We start from the raw sequence: 21852 nt of genomic DNA, 5'->3' as shown, positions 1-21852 counted from the left end.
ACTAAATTGATCTGTAAAATTTGAAGTGTGAACGTCTAAGATATTACCTGTAAAATTTGAACGGTTGACAAGTTAAATTATAATTTATATACAGATTAGCACTGGATCAATCATGTGATTGTATTGGAAAGTAAAGCAAGTCCTAGGTCAAGATAAATGTATAAAAGGAAATTTCTCTGATAATGTGTGTGTATAGACACTTGGATGGGGGGGGGGGGGGGTCTATGTGTGTTCAACTTTTGGAGTTCTGGTAGAAAGACAAATTTAGGGATGTTCAAAGGAAGTCAAAACTAAAGGGACGTCTCATTGGAAAGTTCATTAATTATTATGATATTCCTTAATTACAGTGACTGACATTTGTGCTAGGTTAGGTTGAAACTCATAGCGATGAATGTCAAAGATATGTCTGTCTACAGACAGATGGAAGGAGGGACAGACAGACAGATGGACTGACACATACTGATGCACAGATAAACATGGGCCATTCTTATAGCCCCCTCTACTCCTGCTAATTACAGTACAACTTGCAGAGAATTAAAGTAGTCTGTAAGGTACACTGTGATAGGGTGCATTCATGCAGCAGTTAACTCTCATATGGTCAATGAGGCAATATAGGGCTGAGTAACACTATCGACAAGATATTCCACTGTCTGAGAGAATATAGGTGCATGATATAAACACTCCATAAGACTAACATTTCACATGAGATATGGTTTATTATCAACCTTTTTACTCAAAACAATTGTTGAATTGATAATATTATTATCAATTCAACAATTGTTTTGAGTAAAAAGGTTGATAATAAACCATATCTCATGAGAATTACTAGCATGATAATGTAGTAGGTAGATGATTGATAGAACTGTTTACAGTAGCTCCAAGGTCTTAGAGATACTTTATCAACCTATTTGCTGTCCATACATCACATACTGTCAAGTCTGCAGGCAATACAAATAATGTACATCTATATCTCTATTGTCTGGTGTATTAATTCTCAAAAACAGACAATAAATATGGTCACCATAATCTATAATATTGTCACAAAACACTTTGTGTACTTCAAAACAGGTGATATTTGTTTACATAGTGTCTCCTAAATGAAGGCAAGAATTGAGAAATTACTATCTTTGTGGCAGAAAGTGTAACACATTCCATTTATTTAGAGGCAATTATAACAATGCACTTTACATTAGATTATAAAATTGACCCTTTTCTGAGAGATGAAAGTAAAAATAGCACTAATGGTGCTGTAGCACTGTATTTAGCTGTTGCTGGGCATGGTGTTGTTGCTAGGCATATTTGCATGCATATTTGGAATCTTTAGTAACTTTCATGCCCTAATAATTCCCACTTTTCATATTTGCAATAAAATAGCACCAATGGTGTTGTAGCACAACTGTACACTTTTTAAAAATTGTTTACCCACATGCTGATCCAAGCTGGGTATAGGTGTTCATTTGCTGAATGACTATCCAGTTGCCTATCCAACCCCGTTGTCATCTTTGCAAAATACATGATCATTTGGCTGTGGCACACACCGGGTAAGATCATTTTGATTTGAACAATTTCCCAACTAGACACCCAACGTAATACACCCACAAAATATCGGGGCAATCGGTCTGGCGTTTTTTGACTTTATTAAGTTGTTTACACACACACACACACACACACACACACACACACACACACACACACACACATCCACACAGACAGACAAACAGATAGACAGACACTTTGCCATGCCTATATAGCACTACTGAACCTTAAATTATCAGTTCAGTTGTGCTAAAAACAAAACAGGGGTATATAAAAGGGCATTGTGGGTAATCTATCCAAATGCAGTATATTTAACCTACCAAACACAGTATGATCATGGAGGTCTTTCCCCATAAAATGTGTGATTTCTTATTCTTTGTACAAACTGTTTTTGAATGCCTATTAGGATTGTGAATTTATATGAACCTGTTAATCATAGACAGTGTCTATGATTTAATTCAGCTGTGCTAAAAACAGCGTTTCCAAGCAACCTCAAACAGAGGTTAATCTTGATGCCATTGACATTGAGATGTGAAGTAGCCCATAAAAGCTTTAATGGTTTTATTGCATCAATAAAACAAGAATCTTTTATTTCTAGGCCGAGTCAAAGCATTTGTTAACACCGCAAAACATGTTTTTTGACCCAAAACACACATTTCTGATGCGATCATGGTATGAACAATTAATTTAAACACCACTAAGAACGTTCCCAATTTGCTCTATTTTGGAATTAGAGATTTTTGACCAAAATGACACACTTTTAGTCCTAATTTCCACATATCACTCATAGGATCATCATGTTATGAACAGTTTTTATTCTAAACACCACTAAGAATGATCCCATCAAATTTCAGATCAATCTGCCCAGTAGTTTTTGAGTTTAAGTTTTTGACCAAACATCACACTTTTTTACCCAAATCATACACAGTAAGATCATTTTGATTTGAACAATTTCCCAACTAGACACCCAATTTAATCATGGTGGAGGGTCTAGCTATGATTTAATACACCCACCAAAATATCATGGTAATCGGTCCAGATGTTTTTTACTTTAAGTTGTTTACACACACATATCCCAACAGACAGAGAGACAGAAAGACACTTTAATTGCCATGCCTTAAGCAGTACTGAACCAAAGGAGTTCCGTTGTGCTAAAAAAAACCTTACCTAGGGATGATCACACAATGTCAAAGAAACTCAATAAATGAACTTCATTCATTTAGGGTGGGAGGGAGGGGGTCTGGCATCAATGTGATTGCTGAACTTCATTCCCACACTTCTAATCAAATTCACACCTTCAATGATAACAGCTTCTCTATTTCCTCCTGAGATGTTGATAAGTTCATCATATTTACTTCTAATGTGATATACAGTGCTGGGTTTCAGGTAGTATTTTAATGTGATATACAGTGCTGGGTTTCAGGTAGTATTTTAATGTGATATACAGTGCTGGGTTTCAGGTAGTATTTTAATGTGATATACAGTGCTGGGTTTCAGGTAGTATTTTAATGTGATATACAGTGCTGGGTTTCAGGTAGTATTTTAATGTGATATACAGTGCTGGGTTTCAGGTAGTATTTTAATGTGATATACAGTGCTGGGTTTCAGGTAGTATTTTAATGTGATATACAGTGCTGGGTTTCAGGTAGTATTTTAATGTGATATACAGTGCTGGCGGTTTCAGGTAGTATTTCAATATGTCTACCATCATGTTTTTATATAGCATTGATTGTAGTGGTGTGACTGCTACAATTTTCATCATGGTTTACATCATATGTAAACGTGTCAATGTTGCACTTGTCAAAGTTCATTTAGGGGGAAGCTTGTGTGACATTGTGTGATTGTCCCTTATAAATGTAAAATTGACCCTTGTATGAGAGTTGATAATAAAACATTTTACTTACGAATGTAAAATTGACCCTTGTATGAGAGTTGATAATAAAACATTTTACTTACGAATGTAAAATTGACCCTTGTATGAGAGTTGATAATAAAACATTTTACTTACGAATGTAAAATTGACCCGTTTCTGTTTCAAAGTTTACGCCACCATCTCTTGAGACAGACACTTCAACAAAACCAACACCAAAGAATTGAGGAGTTGCACATTTGACTTCAGATGTGTCCTCATAGCTTCCATTTACCACTGGATAATTACCAAATTTACATATAATGTTGTCTTCTTCTTCAAATGTTGGACCACTGATGGATATGAACTCACCACCAGTCATTGAACCAAAAGTTGGATATATACACAGACCTGTCAGAATATATCAACATACCAATATATCAATATACCAACATACCAACATACCAATATATCAATATACCACTATACAAATATACCAATATACCAATATATCAATATACCAATATACCAATATATCAATATACCAATATATCAATATATCAATATACCAATATATCAATATACCAAGAAATCAAAGTGGTTGTGATACTATCAACTTACTACTATCAACTTACTACTATCAACTTATTAACTTACTACTATTAACTTACTACTATCAACTTACTACAATCAACTTACTACTATTAACCTACTACTATCAACTTACTACTATCAACTTATTAACTTACTACTATTAACTTACTACTATTAACCTACTACTATCAACTTGTACTCAATTTAAGAGGATGAAAATTCTGCTTGCTTTTATATCTGTAAGTATATGTCTAAGTATTACATCAAGTACATATATGAGAATAAATCAATAGAGTCTAGGTATACATATCTGACCTTGATTGGTTTGGGTATGGTACATATTAGCTCTGGATGTATATGTTGCAGGGTTCCGACTTGTCGTCTCCCCTCCGCTATGGTTCTTCCATATTTCAAATAGCGTGACTTCATTCGCACGGATTTAACCACCCATGCCCTTGCTAATGACTATAAAAAGTACAGAAAACAACTTAAGATCATGAAATGCAATCTACATACATCTTGTGTATTCTGTCATTTCATATGACCACGTTATGACCTGAGCAAATGTTATAGACAAATAGACAACGTTAGACAAGAAATGACAGAATACACAAGACATAGATTGCATTTAATGATTTAAAGTAAGTTCTTTTCTGAATTTTATTTAGTCATTAGCAAGTGTATGGGATGTTTTTATTCTCAAAATCCATGCAATTGAAATCTGTTCGCAGTTTCGCTATTTGAAATAGGGAAGAAACCACAGGTACCCGAATCAATGTGTAGAAAAAAAATGTATTGTATATAAATATTTACATACATATTTTTTTTTAAAATCATACACATTGATTCGAGTACCTGTGGAAGAAACCATAGTGGAGGGGAGACGATGAGTCGGAACCCCGCAGTGTATATATCCAGAGCTACATGTATGTATACATATCTACATATCTATATGATTTACTATAGAACAGACTCTGGCATACTAGAACTCAAGATTACCAATACTTATTACTAAGTAAACTAAACACTGATTTCAATCTGACTTCTAAAATACATTATGTAAACTCACTAGGTCAGAGGTCACATAGGTGACCTCTAAATACAAATATCAGTAGTGATAATATGACACCTACTTTACTTTTAAAAGGACTGTCAGTCAAACATTACTATGGTGTGACTATTGTGAACTACATAGGCAAACTATTTACAGTAATGCAATAAAATTGGATAACCCTGTAGGAACTAACATGGACATAGTTTCCCTATATAATAATTAACACTTTAAAACATAAAGATGGTGCCAACAATCTATCACAATGAATCTGTCTGTAAAACTCTACTAAACTGAAAGGAGTATAATGATAAGAAAATACTTAATAAAAGTACCTTGTGATTGGACTGGACTTGATACTAATATCATCAAATACAATGTTAGAAGTAAAACAGTCATGACTGCAGTCTCTGTTGATGTGAGTAGACCAGAGACACACAAACCACTGATGACAAAACCCAACTACTATGTATGTACATGTATATGTGTGAACCTTGTACTCATGTCTCAGATAGTAATCAGACCACACCATTTCAAATGGTGGCTATGTAAACATAAACAATGATTAAATGACAGTAATAAACACAGGAAGTGTGAGGGTTTTTAGTAGATGGGTTTGTTTTTGTTTTTTTACCAGCATCATATGTGTGACATAGGGTGTATCTTGCCTACCTGTGGTACATGTGATATGTGTATGACATATACAGTGTATCTTGCCTACCTGTGGTACATGTACATGTGATATGTGTATGACATATACAGTGTATCTTGCCTACCTGTGGTACATGTACATGTGATATGTGTATGACATATACGGTGTATCTTGCCTACCTGTGGTACATGTACATGTGATATGTGTATACATGACATATACGGTGTATCTTGCCTACCTGTGGTACATGTGATGGTGTATTTTGCCTACCTGTACATGTGATATGTGTATGACATTGTATATTTTGCCTACCTGTGGTACATGCAATATGTGTATGACATTGTATATCTTGCCTACCTGTGGTACATGGTGATTCATTCACATTCGTATCAACTCTAAATATCCATAGACCATTGGTATTCACATTACTGTTATCTACCAGGTATGTTTTGATTCCATCTTGTAAGTTATATGGATGTCCATACCATCTGGTACCATCACCAGCATTAAAACCTGCCTATAGTAATCCATAAAGTTGTGTGAAAATGCCACACAGATTAACAAAATAACACTCCACAGACAAAATAACACTCCACAATGATTGACAAAATAACACTCCACAGACAAAATAACACTCCACAAAGATTGACAAAATAACACTCCACAGACAAAATAACACTCCACACAGCAGACTGACAAAATAACACTCCACACAGATAACACTCCACAGTTGACAAAATAACACTCCACACAGATTGACAAAATAACACTCCACACAGATTGACAAAATAATCAAAGCCACTCTATACAGATAGACAAAATAACACTCCACACAGATTGACAAAATAACACTCCACACAGATTGACAAAATAACACTCCACAGACAAAATAACACTCCTCACAGATTGACAAAATAACACTCCACACAGATTGACAAAATAATAAAAGCCACTCTATACAGATAGACAAAATAACACTCCACACAGATTGACAAAATAACACTCCACACAGATTGACAAAATAACACTCCACACAGATTGACAAAATAACACTCCACAGACGAAATAACACTCCACACAGATTGACAAAATAACACTCCACACAGATTGACAAAATAACACTCCACAGACAAAATAACACTCCACACAGATTGACAAAATAACACTCCACAGACAAAATAACACTCCGCACAGATTGACAAAATAACACTCCACAGACAAAATAACACTCCGCACAGATTGACAAAATAACACTCCACACAGATTGACAAAATAACACTCCACACAGATTGACAAAATAACACTCCACAGACAAAATAACACTCCGCACAGATTGACAAAATAACACTCCACACAGATTGACAAAATAATAAAAGCCACTCTATACAGATAGACAAAATAACACTCCACACAGATTGACAAAATAACACTCCACACAGATTGACAAAATAACACTCCGCACAGATTGACAAAATAACACTCCACACAGATTGACAAAATAACACTCCACAGACAAAATAACACTCCACACAGATTGACAAAATAACACTCCACAGACAAAATAACACTCCGCACAGATTGACAAAATAACACTCCACAGACAAAATAACACTCCGCACAGATTGACAAAATAACACTCCACACAGATTGACAAAATAACACTCCACACAGATTGACAAAATAACTCCACAGACAAAATAACACTCCGCACAGATTGACAAAATAACACTCCACACAGATTGACAAAATAATAAAAGCCACTCTATACAGATAGACAAAATAACACTCCACACAGATTGACAAAATAACACTCCACACAGATTGACAAAATAACACTCCGCACAGATTGACAAAATAACACTCCACACAGATTGACAAAATAACACTCCACAGACAAAATAACACTCCGCACAGATTGACAAAATAACACTCCACACAGATTGACAAAATAACACTCCACAGACAAAATAACACTCCGCACAGATTGACAAAATAACACTCCACAGACAAAATAACACTCCGCACAGATTGACAAAATAACACTCCACACAGATTGACAAAATAATAAAAGCCACTCTATACAGATAGACAAAATAACACTCCACACAGATTGACAAAATAACACTCCACACAGATTGACAAAATAACACTCCACACAGATTGACAAAATAATAAAAGCCACTCTATACAGATAGACAAAATAACACTCCACACAGATTGACAAAATAACACTCCACACAGATTGACAAAATAACACTCCGCACAGATTGACAAAATAACACTCCACACAGATTGACAAAATAATAAAAGCCACTCTATACAGATAGACAAAACACAGTTGATTAAATTTTAATCCAAACATACCTGTGCAGCATATACTAAATCTGTTGGTTCACTACCTGACCAATCCAATTGTTTATAGATGATAATAACAAATGAATATCGACCATCTGTTGTCATAACAACCTGGAAAGTGTTTTCCTGTTGAATCAAAATAGTATGGATGGCAATTCTATTGATCACATGTACACATAAATGTTAACTTATTAAAATTATGATTTTGTAATTATTTGTGAATTAATTTGTTTATTCATTCCTTTGTTCCTTTATTCCCCCATTTATTCATTCACCCATTTATTCATTCACCCATTTATTCATTCACCCATTTATACATTCACCCATTTATTCATTTACCCATTTATACATTCACCCATTTATTCATTCACCCATTTATTCTTTTACCCATTTATACATTCACCCATTTATTCATTCACCCATTTATACATTTACCCATTTATACATTTACCCATTTATACATTTACCCATTTATTCATTCACCCATTTATTCATTCACCCATTCATTCATTCACCTATTTATTCATTCACCCATTCATTCATTCACCCATTTATTTATTCACCCATTTATTCATTCACCCATTTATTTATTCACCCATTCATTCATTCATCCATTTATTCATTCATCCATCCATTTATTCATTCGCCCATTTATTCATTCACCCATTTATTCATTCACCCATTTATTCATTCACCCATTTATACATTTACCCATTTATTCATTCACCCATTCATTCATTCACCCATTTATTCATTTACCCATTTATTCATTCACCCATTTATTTATTCACCCATTTATTCATTCACCCATTTATTCATTCACCTATTTATTCATTCACCCATTCATTCATTCACCCATTTATTTATTCACCCATTTATTCATTCACCCATTTATTTATTCACCCATTCATTCATTCATCCATTTATTCATTCATCCATTTACCCATTTATTCATTCACCCATTCATTCATTCACCCATTTATTCATTCACCCATTTATTCATTTACCCATTTATTCATTCACCCATTTATTCATTCACCCATTTATTCATTTACCCATTTATTTATTCACCCATTTATTCATTCACCCATTTATTCATTCACCCATTCATTCATTCATTCATTCATTTATTCATTCACCCATTCATTCATTCACCCATTTATTCATTCTCCCATTTATACATTCACCCATTCATTCATTCATTCACCCATTTATTCATTCACCCATTTATACATTTAACCCATTCATTCATTCACCCATTCATTCATTCATTCACCCATTTATACATTTAACCCATTTATTCATTCACCCATTTATTCATTGGAGTGATTCTTGACTCTTGTCTGTCAATAAAGCCACATATTGGACAGATCTGCCGTTCTGCCACTTTTAATTTGCGTCGTATTGCACTTATTCGCAAATATTTATCTCAATCTGCTACTGACCAATTAGTTCATGCATTCATTACATCTCGAATAGATTCATGTAATTTATGTAGTTCTTATTTTTAAATCCATTCATAGGCTTGGACCAATTTATCTTTCTGACATGATCAAACTATATGTTCCACGTCGTAATTTAAGGTCAGCTGATCAGTTCAAACTCTGCCCCATTCGATCACGTACTAAGACATATGGTGATCGTGCTTTTAGTGTTGCTGCTCCCACTCTCTGGAATAATCTCCCACTCAACATCCGTCAGTCACCTAACTTATCTGCTTTTAACTCGAATGTTAAAACTTTACTTTTTAAAACTGCTTTTTAACTGATATTTGTATTGTATGATTTGCTTTCAGTGTCTTTGATCACATTTTTTGTGGATACTGATGCTTTATAAATAAATTATTATTATTTATTATTTTTATTACTACAAGATACAATTAAACCACTTTTTTATGTTTATTGAACTTTTTCAAAAAAAAAATTTCGCAAAAACAGAAGACAGGCACAGAAAGAAGAACAAAAAAACAAAAAAAAGAAGGTTTACAGATCAAAAGAGGGGAGTAAGACACGAGAAAAAAAAAGAAAAACCCATGATATTGTGAAAAAATATTAGTTAAGGAAAATTTTCCTTAACAATTAAACAACTTGATTACTACAAGTACAACTAGATAGTTAAACCATGTGATTACTATAAGTACAACTAGATACAGTTAAACCACTTGATTACTATAAGTACAACTAGATACAGTTAAACCACTTGATTACTACAAGTACAACTAGATACAGTCAAACCATGTGATTACTACAAGTACAACTACATACAGTTAAACCACTTGATTACTACAAGTACAACTAGATACAGTTAAACCATGTGATTACTACAAGTACAACTAGATACAGTTAAACAACTTGATTACTACAAGTACAACTAGATACAGTCAAACCATGTGATTACTACAAGTACAACTAGATACAGTTAATTGATATATTTTGTACATCTACTGGTGATTTGAATTTTGAGCTAGCTATTCAACTTTCTGTATTCATTTCAAAAACAACAATATTTTATCCATAAATAAACTTGCCAAAATGTTGGAACATAATCAAGGTTTGAAAGAGATAAAATAATCCTTGACTTACATCTACCAATCATACTTATATTTGTGGTTACTTACATCAGTACTAGTTGATCCCCTGTACTTCACTTTATCCCAGGTGGTTACAAGAGCCCAGGTGGCAACAAAGTCTCGTTCTGATACAAAATGTTGATTGATGTCATCAGTAATCTGGTCTAATAATTGCTGGTTTGAATCAATTCTGTAGTATACATTGCCTGAAAGTGTCAAGTCTATATCAGACCAATACAAAGCTATCAAAATGTATTCAGAACCCTGAAAGAAAATGGCAAAGTAAAATTATGCAAATAAGTCATCAAAACTAAAATTCTGTGCCAACAGGCTTTATCAGATATAAGATATTTGTTTTGTTATATGGTTAATGCATTGACTAAATATATGGAATTTAAAGCATGAATTCTCAAGATATAGTCTGATAAATGAAAATCATTAATTATTCAAATTACACATTAAAAGTAAAACCTAGCTATATAACCAAACTTCATAGGACATGTGTGCATTAATATATGTGTATCACATGTGTACATTAATATATGTGTATCACATGTGTACATTAATATATGTGTATCACATGTGTACATTAATATATGTGTATCACATGTGTGCATTAATATATGTGTATCACATGTGTACATTAATATATGTGTATCACATGTGTACATTAATATATGTGTATCACATGTGTACATTAATATATGTGTATCACATGTGTACATTAATATATGTGTATCACATGTGTACATTAATATATGGACAGACAGACAGACAGACAGACAGACAGACAGACAGACAGACAGACAGACAGACATGTATATAATGTAACCTCCCCTTAGGAGAGGTAAAAATGGTAGTTTTATACCAACTATGGCCACCATTTAGAAGTAAGTGATATAACCAGCACCAGGATAGGTTGATATAACATATTGTAGATAGATATGTAACTTACCTCTCCCTGCGAAGCTATTGGAATCCGATTTGCTTCATCATAAGTTGATATGGCATTCTTGAATGACAACAAACCATTGGTATTAATCTACAGAATGAGTAGATGTGATAGAAAGTAACTGTATAATCATGAATGCAATATGAACATATGAAGTTAGCCTGACAGACATACAGATTCAGGTAGTCCTTAGGATACCAGCAGCAGATCACACTTTAAAGAGTTTGAAAATATGTAATTGTGTCTACATTCTCATTCATACATACAGACCATAAACCATCATTCTTACTCCTAATTTGCATATCTAAAATAGGTATCTTAATGACTTTGATAGTCTGAAAGATGTCTCATATCACTCCACCCTCACCAGCATCCTCTTTTCCAACATAAAAGGAGTTGACTGATGTGTGAGGGCGCCCTTGTCATGGCATGCCCAGGCATACCTTACAGACTGTCTTTCAACAATTCTTCATATCCGGTGCCATAATCCAAACCAATTTTCAGACCAGTTTGCATACTACTGTCTTTGAGTTAATACATAATATTGTCTATTTTTTTAAACCAACTTGTTAAAGTCTAATTGCATATAGGTGATGTTGACTAAATGGACACTGACAGTGATATGGTCATCATATATAATACTTTAAGTTATTTACATACATACTTACATGGAGACAGACAGACAGACAGACAGACAGACAGGCAGGCAGGCAGGCAGGCAGGCAGACAGACAGACAGACAGACAGACAGACAGACAGACAGACAGACAGAAAGAGGGACAATTGACAGATAGACACACTGACTAACAGAAACCTTTACCATGTCCATAGCACTAACAAACCTACAGCTCAGTTGCTAACAGACAAAATGTATACCTAATAGACTCTAGTAGATAAAATGTATAACTAATAGACTCTAGTAGATAAAATGTATACCTAATAGACTTTAGTAGATAAAATGTATACCTAATAGACTTCAGCAGATAAAATGTATACCTAATAGACTCTAGTAGATAAAATGTATACCTAATAGACTTTAGTAGATAAAATGTATACCTAATAGACTTTAGTAGATAAAATGTATACCTAATAGACTTTAGTAGATAAAATGTATACCTAATAGACTTTAGTAGATAAAATGTATACCTAATAGACTTTAGTAGATAAAATGTATACCTAATAGACTCTAGTAGATAAAATGTATACCTAATAGACTTTAGTAGATAAAATGTATACCTAATAGACTTTAGTAGATAAAATGTATACCTAATAGACTCTAGTAGATAAAATGTATACCTAATAGACTTTAGTAGATAAAATGTATACCTAATAGACTCTAGTAGATAAAATGTATACCTAATAGACTCTAGTAGATAAAATGTATACCTAATAGACTCTAGTAGATAAAATGTATACCTAATAGACTCTAGTAGATAAAATGTATACCTAATAGACTCTAGTAGATAAAATGTATACCTAATAGACTTCAGCAGATAAAATGTATACCTAATAGACTCTAGTAGATAAAATGTATACCTAATAGACTTCAGCAGATAAAATGTATACCTAATAGACTCTAGTAGATAAAATGTATATCTAATAGACTTTAGTAGATAAAATGTATACCTAATAGACTTTAGTAGATAAAATGTCTACCTAATAGACTTTAGTAGATAAAATGTATACCTAATAGACTTTAGTAGATAAAATGTATACCTAATAGACTTTAGTAGATAAAATGTATACCTAATAGACTCTAGTAGATAAAATGTATATCTAATAGACTTTAGTAGATAAAATGTATACCTAATAGACTCTAGTAGATAAAATGTATACCTAATAGATTTAAGTAGATAAAATGACAGACACTTCACAAATTCCTATCAGTACCAGTGCCAGTACACAGACAGACAGACAGACAGACAGACAGACAGACAGACAGACAGACAGACAGACAGACAGACACTTCACAAATTCCTATCAGTACCAGTACCAGTACCAGTGCCAGTACACAGACAGACAGACAAACACTTCACAAATTCCTATCACTACCAGTACCAGTACACAGACAGACACTTCACAAATTCCTATCACTACCAGTACCAGTACACAGACAAACACTTCACAAATTCCTATCACTACCAGTACCAGTACACAGACAAACACTTCACAAATTCCTATCAGTACCAGTACCAGTACACAGACAGACACTTCACAAATTCCTATCAGTATCAGTACTAGTACACAGACAGACACTTCACAAATTCCTATCAGTACCATGAGTGCCAGTACACAGACAGACACTTCACAAATTCCTATCACTACCAGTACCAGTACACAGACAAACACTTCACAAATTCCTATCACTACCAGTACCAGTACACAGACAGACACTTCACAAATTCCTATCACTACCAGTACCAGTACACAGACACAGACAAACACTTCACAAATTTCTATCACTACCAGTACCAGTACACAGACAAACACTTCACAAATTCCTATCAGTACCAGTACCAGTACACAGACAGACATTTCACAAATTCCTATCAGTACCAGTACTAGTACACAGACAGACACTTCACAAATTCCTATCAGTACCAGTACCAGTACCAGTACCAGTACACAGACAGACAGACAGACAGACAAACACTTCACAAATTCCTATCAGTACCAGTACCAGTACACAGACAGACATTTCACAAATTCCTACCAGTACCAGTACCCGAGTACACAGTATGTACTACTACTACTGTGGTATTAATAAACTTTATTCATACAAATAAATTCAGAACTTTGTTGAATAGTCTCCACAAGAGCAGTGCCCTAGTGTTGAAGGAGCAGGAGTACCCGGGGGAAACCTGCATTGTTCGGCAGGATCAAACTGAGCATCACCCTTCTTTATAAATTTTTTTAAAAATACAGACCTGGTTAAAAATAATTGTTAATCAAACCCAGCCGACACCTGGCGTATTCGAACCCAGGCTGCAGAGGTAAGAGGCGTACGAGCTAACCGCTCAGCCACCAACAACCCCAGTTCACTGTGGGCAGTAGGGTTTCTCCTCCCTAGAATTAGAAACAAATAAATGAAAGTACTCACATATAGAGAATAGTATGTAACTCCATAGTACGGAAATCCTAGAGACACTGACAGTTCAGGGGAAGCACCATCGTTAACTTTTGGTAGTGTACTATCACCAAATTGTTCTCCATAGGGATATAATTCTGAAAAAAAAACGTTAATGAAATAAGTAAACATTTGACTTACCTAATCAACACTGGATCTAATCCCATTACAATGTGATCACTTACTAATAGCTCCATGATTTGATCAAGGTAACAAACGTAAAGCTATATAAAAAGTTTACATTTTCATATAAACCTTAGGGAGCCTTCAGTTTTGAAAACGAAGGTCGTTGATCACGCGGTACATTTGCCGAGATCTCGTAGCCGCGAAAATTTTCAAAATTGTCATTCACGGACAGTGTGGGTGATAAGGTGAGATGGTACACTCAACAAAATGTATCGTTTTATTAAACAATTTCTTACAATATGTGTATTTTTATTTTTGTATTTTGGCATGTAAATGAAGTACTCGTTGAGTGCTCATTTCACGTTTACATCTCAAAACACACAAAACAAATTGACAATAATTGAATATTCAATTTGGTCACAAAACTACGGATTGTAAAATGTGACCCTCCCCAAATATTGTAATGGAAAATATGACCCTCCCCTAAGAACAGGTTTGTAAAATGTGACAGGAAAGAACTGCTCTTTAAATATAACTCATTATGCTACCATCAGTACATGTTCATCCCGGTCTTTTCATCCATTGACCATGGCATCCAGTATCTCTAGTTAGCTAGCTAACTCTGCTTAGAGCAATAGGCACAGCACTCACTGTGAGGGTAGATGATATTGATTTTGGGTGCAAAAATAGAAATAGAACACCTCTTTGATTGAACCGTGTAGAAATGTTACCATGGATACTTTTTTATGGGGAGACAATGTAGGCAATTTTTATACAACTTGTATATAAATTTGTTGCAATTTGAGTTGCATCTTGTAACTGGGCCGGTTACATGATACATAAACCACAAGACACTACTTCAACTAAGTTCTACTTGTTGAGTTGGTCTGACAGATGGAAAATAATCTTATTTGTGGTTAAATACAGCTACTGAAACAAATTCAGTCATTTTACATATTGGCAGGGTATTACTACATTGATGCAGGTAAGTATATGGGGGGGGGGCGTGTATGTGTATTTACTAATTTTCAAATTAGTAAATACACATTTTTTTTACACTTTACTAAAGTTTACATACTCTGTTCTATCATATTTATTTCTTGAAAAACTTCCCTTTTCTTCAAAGCAGTTTAGGCTTTGTATTTAAGCAGTCTTGGCATGTAGGGTAGATTTCAGCTGCTTGTTCTCCTGATATCAGGAATAAATAAGGAACGGGAAAGCAAAAATTATCGGAAAAAAAGGATTGACGCGAGGGTATTCAGGGCACGCGCGCGCTGACCAGAACCAGATATATTTTGGGGGGGCTCTAAATATAGCAACTGATGACCCAGACAGTTGGGGACTTTAAAACCTTGCTGTGTTTGTTTTTGTTTTATGCTTTGTTTGCTTGAACATATATCACAAGAAACCCAGTCACCACATTATAAATTAATTAATTAATTAATTAATTAATATATAAAAAATATAAAATAAACATACAAAACAAACTTAACATGCATGAGGAAATAAAAATATGGTTTTGAAAAAAATACTTATATATGATACGGTACATTTACTTGTACCTATACATGTGTATACATGTATTATTTAGTACTATGTTTATATTTTTGAGGGAGCAGCTATAATAACCTGTGTGCATTGTTTTGACAGTGTACAGTGGGCCTGCAATATATGAATAAATATGCATGTACATGTTATTTTAATTTCAATTTCATATTATCATGTAAATATTGTATTTTAATGTTTACTTTTATAAAGGCTTGGGTTTTTTGGTTTCTTTTGTCTCCCTGTACATTCTTATGAATTTTCATTTTTTTTAAACGATATGTACAATTCGATCAATTTAGATGAAAGAAGTTCATACATCTACTTTTTTGTGAAATTAGGATTTTTCATTACTGATTTTTATATTGTTTTTAATAAACATTATTTGTTCACATCATTCAGTTATTTTGGTAGTACACACACACACACACACACACACACACACACACACACACACACACACACACACACACACACACACACACAGGTATACACACAGAGACAAATATAAACAATCTGTTATGTTTATTGGTTTGGTAAAGACACTGTTGGTGTAACTAATGAAGTCATTTGTAAGTGGTGGTTAAATATAAATATAAATATTACTGTACATCAGTAAGTAAAATTAAATACTGTGAGTACCTTTTATTACGCAGGACAAATACATCCCCAAAACATATCAACTCACCCTGTGCTCCTTTAAAATAGCATCTTAGTACCAGAATTTCAATTTAGCTAGCAAGCAAGGCATATTTTGACTGTATTTCAACGAAGACCGAATCATCATATAAAATAATTGAAGTGTTACAACATTGTAGACGCAATAGTTATTTGGTATAAAACAGTTCTTGTCTATTTAGTTATAAGCCTTGAGACTCATTGCTGGCTTTGTAATCTAGTATTAACAGTCAACGACAAGTCTACATCTCTCAGCTAACCTGTGGTCCATGGTCGGAACAGACATTTACTATGTCATGCACACTTACGGTAAGGAACTGGTCAGTTTCTTCGGCCGCCTGGGGGTGTATTGGAAGGGGTCACCCTGTTTTGAAAATTGTGGATGGGAGGTCATTGTGTTTCGGATTGTGATGGAAGATAAAAATCCATTTCTAGAATGACATACATGTACAACCTTGTTGAAACATAACTATACATATACATATACACATATTACCTAGTTACATATACAGAACATGTCATGTAAATTATTGGCTGTTTCACAATCAATGCTTCACTTACATGTATATTGCACTTTGGGGTAAAAGTTAACTTGAAGGTTTCGAAATGGCAATCTTCATAGTTTATAAAAGAAGTTGATCTAAAATTGTTCTACTCTTCAGCATGAAGGGATTAATACACTCTCAAATTCGGACACTAAATGTTATGGACACTACAAATCACCACATCTCATCAGATTAGGTATGACCACCTAAAGTTGACTTACATCATCACAGTTGGTGTGATTGTTGGGTGAATGCATGAGTGACCTGTGGGGGTGAGGGAGTCCTAGGGGTTCTAGGTCTTTGAGATAATATTTCACAGCTTTAAAAAGCTAAAGTTAACGTGAATTTTAAATGAGTTTCCCATGTGACATAGCGGCATTACTATTGCAGATATTGTAAAGTCACCGGTAATAATATAATGCGATTTAACTTTGTAAGAACATATTTGAACCCTATGTAAGTTATAAGGTATAGTTTCTGACATTGGATGGTACGTATTGTCTTGTACAGCTTGGAGCCTCGGGTTATTGACTGAAAGGATGCCTAAAAATGGCTTGTAAGTGAAAAAACCCTCAAGGGCTTCTAGAGGGAGACTCAAGGACCCCCCCCCCCCCCCCCCATGAGAGGTGTACATATTCCCATCTCAAGCTCTTCCCCTACCTTTTACTGTCAAGATGATGATTACACTTCATTACATTAGTGTTGTCTTGTAAAAATTATTGCCCAAAAGTGTCTGAATGGCCTAACTATTTGCTTTAAGTGTCAAAATACCCCCAGAGCTTCTAGGGAGACTCTTACATCCCCATGCGAAGTGTATATTTCTCATCTCAATATATTCCCTACTTTCACTGTCAAGTTGCTAGTAAACTCTTTTTGAATATATTTACCCTGTGAATAATTATATGAGGATACTATCCTGGGATCTTATAAAGTCTTATAAAGACATTCAAACAGTCCATGTTGAGTCACAATCAAAACATACCTGTCATGTGAATATGATATATGGGGAGGTGGAGGGGGTTAGAATTAAGCGATAGGGAGTCAGCCTGTTTTTGATTTTACAGATAGGGGTATATATGTGACTTTTCGTCGGCCCGATGGAAAATTCCACCGACTCCCCCTGGCCGGAGAAACAGACTGGTTCATAAGCTTGTCTTGAAGTATGAACCGTATACTAGTAAATGTAATTGGGTGTATTTTAGATAATTCGTAGAACTATTTAGTACCATAACTGAAACCGTAGAATAACATCTATCTAGTCGTGCTTTTTCTCGACGAAGTAAGTCAGGACTCGAGTTTGATACAATATATTGTAGTGCCCTTGACTCGTTGACTTTGTCCCTAGATTGCGCTGAGCTGAGTGAAAGACTCCTAGAAATGTCAGAACCGAATCCTAGACGAGATAACATTGCGGGATAACGCCATACCCGGCACCTCGCTAACTACACAGCGTGAGTTGTCGGTTTCTAGAACGGTACATAAAAATAGCTTGATATATTTATATTACATTTATTTTTATTTTATTTATTGTTTGGATCAGGCTCGGGGCCCAAATGTGGGAATTTCTTTTTTTTTAAAAACCCAACAAATTCACGTCTGCTCTATACGATTTATATTTCAATGTTTCAAAACCTATCCTCGGCAAATTGACTATGGGTAATACAAACTTTAAGATTAATTGCTCCGAATCGTCTATTTGGAATGTATTGTGTTTATGATAAAATATTGTGTACATGTCACGCCCTGGTACATTTTGTGGTTATCAGATTCCAAGCATTGCTAGGCAACATCACGTGACTGTATCCTAAACGTTGTCATAAATATTTTCTACGTAACTATGCAAATATCGCAAGTTTATCATTTTATGGCACTTTGTTGTTTGCTAAAACTAATTTCACATTGTTATCAAATCTTGTTTGTAATTGGAAATTGCCAGCTGACAAAAAACTTGAAAACAGCCATGTGTACTAAACGCTATAATTGATATATCAAGCGATGACGAACATACATTAGCATCCCCTGATAATGTATACGAAATAGGACGACTAGCCTGTTACATCGAAATAAATGACGTCGTTATATTTTCATTTTTGTATGTATACACGGTGGTAATCTGTCGACTCATCACTGCGTGCGATCGATGACGCCATATCTATGAATATTAATGTAAAAAAAATTGATAATGACATTTTGAAATGACAATGACAGACGTTATCCAGAAATCAGATTAATAGTCATAGCTATGATTTTCCCTATACTGACAGTTATATAGCCAACTTATAACTACATGTATGAATTGTTATTTAGAAAGTGATCAGTGACTATCATCTTCTACTGTTCTGTATACACAATTACAATTATATGCTGTATGATTTTTCTTTTCTTTTAGATATTCACAAGTAGGAAATCAAACTATGGGGGGGGGGGGGGCAGAACTGTTGTCTCCCACCCAAACCCAAAATACATTACTTCATTCTATCGTACCATTGATACATCTCAGCAATGTGATATAATGCCGTCACGTGACATTCTACAAATTTCAAACAATGTCATAATTATAAAAGTAAAGTTACTCAGAGTAAATGTTAATGAATTGTTAGTCGGGATGTCAACCTGGTTTCTCACTAAAGGTGTAAATCGTAATGATACCGTATTGCAACTAGACAAGTGGATTGTACAAAGCTTATATACATTGTGTATGCTAATGTGATTTCGTCTCAGAGTATGCAGTTGAATGTTTTGGTGTAAGATGATTTTTAAGTTCCTCTATTCTATATATTATTCTTTTCTTTATTCAGTATATGGATATTTTTGTCTGAAATAAAGTAAATAATAAATACCTTAGTAAAGTAATAATAATAATTACAGATAATTAACTGAATACCTTGTAAATGGTTAAGTGTTGAATTGGACAAAGAAATTAAATTACTTTACCTTGCGGATACACAGTGACTGTCACCATTGCCAGAATCAGTGGTGTTAACCAGCCTCTATAAAAAAACATTATTCTTATCACGATACTCCACTGACACGATCTATAATATCTGATGTTAACTGGTTCTCAGATAACTTCTCCCCACCGTAGATGTTACGTTTTGATGCTGGTATAAAGAAACTGACATACATGTAGACATTCCAGGGTAAATATCCGACCAAACTATTTAAATACAGGTAGAAAGTAGACCAAACTATTCAAATACAGGTAGAAATCGAATTCTATTTAAATGCAGACAGGAGTCGGACCAATCCATTTTCTAGGAAAACGGTATGTTTAAACGACACTATTTTCCCCATGTGGTAAATGGAACATTCCATTATTGGTGCGTGGGAAAGTCATCACTTTACATGGCTATGCTAATAGTGACGTCATGTGGCCGTAGATTAAATGCAAGAAATTCAAAACAAACAAATAAACAAACAAATAAATAAATAAATAACTACTAAATGGCAATCTTAGCAATTCAGGAATGTATCTCATACTAAATATGTCTAATGTGGGAAATATGTCTGTCAAATATTACACTGTAAACGAATACAAATTATGTATTAGTAGTTTAGTAGTCCATATTTACATCACTACGCATTGCATTAAAAGGCGCAACAAGCTAAAGTACAGAATCGCCTTGACGAACTGCCAGGCTAGCTGAACGATCTGAGATATATATACGACGAACTGCCAGGCTAGCTGAACGATCTGAGATATATATATACGACGAACTGCCAAGCTAGCTGAACGATCTGAGATATATATATACGACGAACTGCCAGGCTAGCTGAACGATCTGAGATATATATACGACGAACTGCCAAGCTAGCTGAACGATCTGAGATATATATACGACGAACTGCCAGGCTAGCTGAACGATCTGAGATATATATACGACGAACTGCCAGGCTAGCTGAACGATCTGAGATATATATACGACGAACTGCCAGGCTAGCTGAACGATCTGAGATATATATACGACGAACTGCCAGGCTAGCAGAACGATCTGAGATATATATATACGACGAACTGCCAGGCTAGCTGGACGATCTGAGAGATATATATACGACGAACTGCCAGGCTAGCTGAACGATCTGAGATATATATATATACGACGAACTGCCAGGCTAGCTGAACGATCTGAGATATATATATATACGACGAACTGCCAGGCTAGCTGAACGATCTGAGATATATATATATACGACGAACTGCCAGGCTAGCTGAACGATCTGAGATATATATACGACGAACTGCCAGGCTAGCTGAACGATCTGAGATATATATA

The 21852-nt window shown here is 34.5% G+C and overlaps 1 protein-coding gene across 1 annotated transcript in view; it reads right to left on the bottom strand.

The window, feature by feature from the left end:
- The window catches only part of LOC144444409 (sushi domain-containing protein 2-like), a 51158-nt gene extending 30618 nt beyond the window's left edge, over positions 1-20540 (bottom strand). Inside the window, exons 1-7 of the mRNA XM_078133823.1 lie at positions 20513-20540; positions 14658-14782; positions 11562-11648; positions 10655-10870; positions 8047-8163; positions 6040-6199; positions 3545-3796 (exon numbers count right to left, since the gene is read on the bottom strand). Of these exons, the coding sequence (XP_077989949.1) occupies positions 3545-3796; positions 6040-6199; positions 8047-8163; positions 10655-10870; positions 11562-11648; positions 14658-14782; positions 20513-20540 (985 nt within the window). The remainder of the gene's footprint in view (positions 1-3544; positions 3797-6039; positions 6200-8046; positions 8164-10654; positions 10871-11561; positions 11649-14657; positions 14783-20512) is intronic.
- Between the last annotated feature and the right edge of the window lie 1312 nt (positions 20541-21852).

This window comes from Glandiceps talaboti, chromosome 13 (genome assembly GCF_964340395.1).
Source record: "Glandiceps talaboti chromosome 13, keGlaTala1.1, whole genome shotgun sequence".
NCBI lineage: Eukaryota > Metazoa > Hemichordata > Enteropneusta > Spengelidae > Glandiceps > Glandiceps talaboti.
This window is presented reverse-complemented; position numbering and strand designations above follow the sequence as displayed.